Source organism: Ammodytes marinus (genome assembly GCF_949987685.1).
Source record: "Ammodytes marinus genome assembly, chromosome: 1".
Classification (NCBI taxonomy): Eukaryota; Metazoa; Chordata; class Actinopteri; order Uranoscopiformes; family Ammodytidae; genus Ammodytes; species Ammodytes marinus.
Window position 1 is genome coordinate 37,313,222 of NC_137230.1, and position 7,500 is coordinate 37,320,721.

The following is a 7,500-nucleotide window of genomic DNA, read 5'->3' on the forward strand; positions in this document are numbered from 1 at the left end:
ACTTTAGTATGTAGTGTAGTGAAAAGAAAGAGTATGTGATTTGGAACGCAGGGTCTGTGTGAGGTTTTCAGTATTCCAGTTCAGTGCAGAATGTTAGTGGAGCAACACTGCCCCCTCATGGACATACTGTGTTACTGCAACCGTTTGTTTTTTTGTTGTAATAATTCAAGTTTTTTGATGTAATTTTTGCATCGGTGTATGACAGTACAATGCATCACATACAGACACATTTGTTATTACACAGTATAGACAGGTAGCGGTCAACAAGCATTCTGCAGAATCACTGACTCCATCTTTAATATTGAAGAAGTTGTTAGTTGTTAGCCTGCTATCGGTGTATGAATGTGTGTGTAAATGGGAACAGGTCTCCCTTGAAAAAAGAGTCTCCGGTCTCAATGGGATTTACCTCACTCAATATACAGCTTTGGAAAAAATTAAGAGACCAGTCTGGATTTTTCTTCAATCTTCATCTCTACATTACTTAATGGAAAATGCTCTTTAATGACAATATTTTTATTGTGAATTTGGTAGAAAAGTTGTCAGTAGTTTGTAGAATAAAATCAAAATGTTCATTCTACTCAAACATACGCCTATAAATAGTAAAACAAGAGACACTGAACATTTGGAGTGGTCTCTTAGTTTTTTCCAGAGCTGTATATTTTGTTTTCTTTTGTTCTATATGTATGATTGACCTCAAAACAAGCGCCATATAAATTCTATCTATTATTATTATTATTATTATTATTATTATTATTATTATTATTATTATTATTATTATTATTATTATTATTATTATTATTATTATTATTATTATTATTATTATTATTATATCAAGTCTCTTCATTTTTTCCAGAGCTGTTTATATTATAATCTAATGCTTGGTCATATATATTTATATATTAGAAAATTATAAATTCTAATATTAATACAAACTTTTTTTTTTGTCCTTTGTCTCTTTTCAGTGAATGAAATCATCGGCAGAGACATGTCCCAGTCGCCTAGCAACAGCCACCAACCGCCGCCACCGCCGGCTCCCAACCAATCATAGCCGGGCGTGCGCTCCCTTGCTAACCGAGCCCGTTTACACACACACACACACACACACACACACACACACACTCACCAGGATTAACAGTTAAACCAAACATCCCAGGAACATTTTTAATATTGTATAAATAAGACGTTTAATATGATTTCAACCCAAAGTCTTTACGGACATGTTTTTGTTCTTAAAGCTGGGGTGGAGGATTTGGGGGGAAAATGGCAGTTGGGATAGAGATTCGAATCCAAATACCTCAACCGCTCCACTTGTTCTCTTTGGTCCCTCCCCTATGGTCCCTCCTTGACACGCTCTACACCAACAAAGTCATGCCACAAAGTGAATGGACAGTCCCAACCAACAGCCAATAAGAACAGAGAATCGGAGCCTCGCCCTGATTGGTCAAAGTGTACAGCTCATGTTAACTTTGACCAATCAGAAATCACACACCCCAGCTTTAAGACAAATCAGGTCTTCTGTTATATCCTTCAGAATAGTGCTAGGAATGATTATGGAAAGTTTAGTTGATGTGAGACGTGCTTGACAATCTATATAAATAGACGAGTGGCTAAAAGATCAATGTGTTTTACATGCAGTATATCTCCTTTAAAGGTGCTACGAGGAACTTTTAAATATATCTGAAACAGTCTCATTTTTCCTCTGATGATCATAAATTACATGTAACAAGCAAACGAGACCATCAGTGTAAAGAATGCTATTTTTTATATAGTTTTTCTTAATGCCTTTGTCATGGGGTATACGCTCACCCAGGAACAACAGCTGGCGTAGTAAAAACACTACTGCTTTTGTCCAAAGGGGGGCGCTAGAATGAACACAAACTAGAAAGTTCCTCAGAGCTCCTTTAAAAGTCCTAGTTGTGTCCAAGTATTTAAATCAAACAACAGGGTCGGAAAATTGATTTTTTTTAAACGCAATAATTCCCCAAATTTCTCCCCTTGTGCCTTCTACAATAATCAGAGAAGATTTCAAAGTATTTTTTACATCAAGATTTATATATGTTACATGTATTGTAGGGGAGAGTGGCCTAAGTTGTGCATTTTGGAAGTTGTGCCACAGTTTTTCCAAAAGCTATATTTCTTCAACAGTTTATTCCAGATCCAAAGTTTTTATTGCCAGGGATGCACAACACCCTGAAATATATGTACACATTTGAGTTGGAGACTTTACTGTCAAGGCCTTACTTTAAAGTCACTTTGAGTGAAAAGTTGCACAACTTAGGCCACTCTCCCCTACTAGTGAAAAAATCCCCCAAAGTGTGGAGATAATCACAAAAACGTTTGCGAAGAACAATCAAATGGTGTCGGACTGGTGGCCATTTTTTAAATAATTTTTTTCCCGAAGCAATAACACAGAAAATAGTGTATTCTGACGCAATGCAGTAATCTAGTGGGAAGATTTATACTCTTAAATAGTAATATTTTTTATTTTTCATATTTTTTTTTGCCTTAAAAGGTGCTACGAGGAACTTTTTAAAATATTTCTGAAACAGTATAATTTTTCCTCTGATGATCATAAATTACATATAACAAGCAAACGAGACCATCAGTGTAAAGAATGCTATTTTTATATAGTTTTTCGTAATGCCTTTGTCATGGGTATACGCTCACCCAGGAACAACAGCTGGTGTAGTAAAAAAACACTACTGCTTTTGTCCAAAGGGGGGCGCTAGAATTAACACAAACTAGAAAGTTCCTCGGAGCACCTTTAAGTTTGACAACGTCGCTTGGCCGCATGTGAGGATTAAGGAGTGTTTTATTCTGCTTGTTTTTTTTTATGACAGTCTGAAGTCAGTTTTCCAGGTGAAAATTATTCTGCTATGCATTCAACTTCTGCCCCAATGCCTTTAAAACAAGAGGAGAAAAATATTAAAGCTACGGTGCGTAACTTCTGTCGCCCCCAATGAGGAATTCTTGAGTAATTACAACAACACTGTCTGTCGGTGCATCGCCATCTACATGAGGTAAAGCCTTCAGTGATGGCACATGGATTTTATACCTTCTGCTGTACGTCCAGGTTTTTTTTTTCTTAGCAGTAGAATCAACAACTGAAACATTTCTTGGGCTCTTCTTGGGGATTTTTCTGAGCTCCTGCACCAGTGTCAGGGGGGGGGGGGGGAAGGACACCAGTTTGTAAACGCTGCCATACTGAGAAATACAGAGAGAGTTTTGTGGAGCTGATAATAGGCTTAATCAGCTTTGTGTCAACTCGTTTGGCAATGGCTTGAATGTAACCAACATGGATGTATTTGATAAAAGTTACGCACTTCAGCTTTAAATAAAAAAACAATATAAAAAGACCTCGATGCCTCTAGAAATAGACTGTAGACTTGTTGTAGATGCTTTGTTGATTTTGGAATTTTCCGTCAACCAATTTGCCTTTTTAATGGACGTAGTGCGAGCAGTGTGTGTGTGTGTCTGTCTGTGTGTGTTTGTGTGTGTCTGTCTGTCTGTCTGTGTGTCTGTGTCTGTCTGTCTGTCTCTCTGTGTGTGTCTGCCTGTCTGTCTGTCTTTGTCTGTCTGTCTGTCTCTTTCTATGTGTGTGTCTGTCTGTCTGTCTATGTGTGTGTCTGTCTGCCTGTCTGTGTGTCCGTCTGTCTCTCTGCCTGTCTGTCTGTCTGTCTGTCTGTGTGTCTGTCTGTCTGTCTGTCTGTGTGTCTGTCTGTCTGTCTCTCTGTCTCTCTGTCTGTCTGCCTGTCTGTCTGTCTGTCTGTCTGTCTGTCTGTCTGTCTCTCTGTCTGTCTGTCTGTCTGTCTGTCTGTCTGTCTGTCTGCCTGTCTGTCTGTCTGCCTGTCTGTCTGTCTGCCTGTCTGTCTGTCTGTCTGTCTGTCTGTCTGTCTGTCTGTCTGTCTGTCTGTCTCTCTGTCTGCCTGTCTGTCTGTCTGTCTGTCTGTCTGTCTGTCTGTCTGCCTGTCTGTCTGTCTGCCTGTCTGTCTGTCTGTCTGTCTGTCTGTCTGTCTGTCTGTCTGTCTGTCTGCCTGTCTGTCTGCCTGTCTGTCTGTCTGTCTGTCTGTCTGTCTGTCTGTCTGTCTGTCTGTCTGTCTGTCTCTCTCTCTGTCTGTCTGTCTGTCTGTCTCTCTGTCTGCCTGTCTGTCTGCCTGCCTGTCTGTCTCTCTGTCTCTCTGTCTGTCTGTCTGTCTGTCTGTCTGTCTGTCTGCTGTTTGTACCAAATATTCTTGTACAGAGGACTTTATTCGACTACCGAATTCGACTACGTATTTCGGCTATGCAACGCAAACAGATAAATATTTTAAGATAATTAATAATAAAAATGTTTTTAATTAATTTCACCATAATGTCTCGATAAAGGTGTAAAATAATAGGATGCCTTAAACTCTTTTATTTGAACCCCTGTGTGTGTCTGTATGCCGTTTCTGTTTGGATGTATTGTTCTTATACGACTTCAAAATGAGTCCGAAAAAATTCATAAATAGGCCTATAATTTTTTTTTTTTTTTTTTTTTGTGCTTTCGGGTGGGGGCATTAAGTATTGTGGCTTGAACGCAGGGAAAAAATATGTTATATGTAATTTTTTAATGTTATTTTTTGTGCATAAGAAACGGTTTATTAAGCTTGTATAGACATGAGTTGATACGAAACCAGCTTTGATGTTAACGCACCAAAGAGCAAAAACAAAACAGTTTCCCCTTTTCACATTTAGGCTGAAAAGACCCAAACTGAACAACTCTATTTTTGATACTTTGAAATGGATGTCATTCCTTAAAAAGAGGTTGGGGACATTTAAAGGGGGTGTTAAATCCATATATATATATACTTATAAATATATATATACACACATTAATATATGAAATAATGTGTTTTGTAAAATAAAATAAAATAAAATACAGGGTTTAGAGAACGTTTACCGTACGAGCCTTGTATTTTTTTTGTCATTTTCTTCCTGTATATTTTGTATGTTTAAATTTTTTTGTAATTTTTAAGACTGCAGTGATTTTTTGGGACGTATTCAAAAGGGAAACCCCTTATGACATCACACTGTGTAGACTCTAAAGTAGTGTATATCAATAAAACATTTAAAACTCTCACCGGATGCCTTGTGTAATTATTTATTTTTATTATTTTAATTGTGTATCTATCAGCATTTTCTTCTTTTGAAACTTTTATTTTGAAGGTTTTACGATTTTACATATATGCACAAAAAAACAGAACAAGTAGACACATACAATACCCACACAACCCCCTCCCCTCTCGTCCCTACATCACCACCACATGAACACACAGCCGTCTTCATTTAACACGTATATTAAAGGCCTACTTCACCGGTGGGAATATGAAGGTGTATTGAACTCTGAGATCCTATGTAGTATAAATGTGCAAGAAAAATTGAAATCGGATCATCTTAGCCTGAGAAAAGGCAGAAAGAGTGTTTTATGGTCTCACTGTCTAACCCTACAGTTTCCTTCTTGTGACATCACAGTGAGGGTCAGGATTAACAGAACAGCTGGGCCAAGGGAAGACTGAGGGAAGAAAAACCTCATTCATTATATTGTAATAGTGATTTTATAATGGTAGAACGCATGGTTCCGTTTGGGTGAAGTATTCCTTTAACAAAAAATATCACCTACTTCTCCTTTAAGAGCCTCATTTCCACATGAATAGCTTCAAATCAGACCACATGACACGTGAATCTTTGTCAGTTTTTATTTCATCTTTTTCTCCATCGTTTACAGTAGTTTATACACACGATCTAAATTCATACAAGTCACAAACTTGCATCAAAATAAACAAAAATCTCTCTTCTGCCTCAAGGGGGCGACATACACACACACAGCCACTGTTGGAGTCTGGGTAATGTAGGCAAGGCAATGAGACCAACAAATAAACCTAAGAAGATAGCCCCTGCGTTCCAATCCCCATACTTCCCTACTATTTAGTACGCCAGAAAAAGAATTAGGGATGTCCCAATACATGCATGTCAATTGCAGCATGCTGAAAATACATAAATGGCCCCACTAACTCCAATAGCATTTTGGAGTCTTCGTCTTTATTCTTTATGACATTTCACGACATAATGAAAAAAAATCTTCCTTATCTGATTTTCTTTTCCTCTCTCCAGTCTGTGGCTCTAAAACTCTTCTGTACTTTAGTATGTAGTGTAGTGAAAAGACTAAAACTCTTCTGTACTTTAGTATGTAGTGTAGTAAAAAGACTAAAATTCTTCTGTACTTTAGTATGTAGTGTAGTAAAAAAGAAAGAGTATGTGATTTGGAACGCAGGGTTAGTTTCAGCAGGGAAAACTAAATTTTTATTTTATTTTTAATTTCTTTTACACAGTTCTTTGGTCATGGGCAGCAATCAAAAACAAGCGACAGACTTTTCGTTACATAGTCTGATTGTCTGAAAAAAAAAATATATATATGATGTCCTTTGTTTTTAATTCATTTTTAATAACAAAATGTCCTCTTGAAGACTTTTCACTTTTCAATTCAAGCTTATGTCTTTCTTCTCTCTGTCAGGTAGGCGTCTGTTTGCAGCGATTACATGTGTAGTGCTTCTTGGAAACGATGATTTATCACACAAAATGCGTTTTACCTAGGGCGTTCCCCACCCCTCCCCCCGCCCATGGGCCTCGGCCAGCAGCGGACCCGGGTTCGATTCCAGCCCGCGGTCGTTCTCTGCATGTCACTCCCCTCTCTGTCTCCCCATTTCAACTCTGTCTCTACACTGTCAATAAAACATAACAAAAATAAAATAAATGCTTTTTACAATTCAAAATTCAAAAAATAGCTTCAGTTGAGTTGGTATACGCTGTAGTTTTTTAGGAAAAGCCACTTCAGCTCAACATTCGATCAAATAAATCTTTATAAGTTGAATTGAAGACAGTTCCATGTTGGCAAAGAGACTTTCTATGGCTATTCATTTCTCTTTTAAAGGTGTAGTCAGTGATTCTGGAGTATGCGTGTTGTCAAAATCATTGTTTTGTGCTGAAAAAAATCCAGTGTTAATACACCGCCTAGGCTCTGTAACTGGGCATGTTGCTAGCAAAAAGGTGTGCCCCTTTTATTTAAATTTATTTTCAGCACACACAGTACAGACAGGTGAGCAGATCATGAGGAGATATTCACTGATTTTGACAACAAATTATTTAGACAACAAGCGTTCTCCAGAATCACTGACTGCACCTTTAATGGCACCACTACATCAAAGCAATACACGCTATTGTTCGAAAAAACACAAACGATCATAAACTCTGAAAAACAAAAAAGTCAAAAAATGTTGTAGTGTAAAATACAGAAAATATTTTGGAGTTGTTCAGCGTCAAGCTTCTCAGGAAGAAGGATATGTACAGGTCAATATATATAGTCAATGTTTGTAAATACAATTTCAATATACAAGCAGATCTTTGCAATCTAAAAAGATGGAGTCAGTCATTCCGGAGAACACTTCTTGAGAAAAAAAAAAATCTGTGAATATCTCCTCATGA

At 37.5% G+C, this 7,500-nt stretch overlaps 2 protein-coding genes across 3 annotated transcripts in view; one reads left to right on the forward strand and one right to left on the reverse strand.

The window, feature by feature from the left end:
• The window catches only part of nfatc3a (nuclear factor of activated T cells 3a), a 231,951-nt gene that overhangs the window by 102,320 nt on the left and 122,131 nt on the right, over positions 1-7,500 (forward strand). The window contains exon 13 of one of the 2 annotated variants that reach the window (XR_013844966.1): positions 963-1,651. Coding sequence is in view for 1 of the 2 variants with exons in the window: in XM_080031598.1 (XP_079887724.1) it covers positions 963-1,048 (86 nt within the window). In the remaining variant the exon portion in view is untranslated. Of the gene's footprint in view, positions 1-962; positions 3,143-7,500 lie in introns of those variants that run through there. The other variant, XM_080031598.1, reaches the window with a different exon arrangement.
• Positions 5,704-7,500, reverse strand: part of esrp2 (epithelial splicing regulatory protein 2) — a 48,603-nt gene continuing 46,806 nt past the window's right edge. Inside the window, exon 14 of the mRNA XM_080029282.1 lies at positions 5,704-7,500. This exon is cut by the window's right edge and continues 1,075 nt beyond it. The gene's annotated coding sequence lies outside the window, so the exon portion shown is untranslated.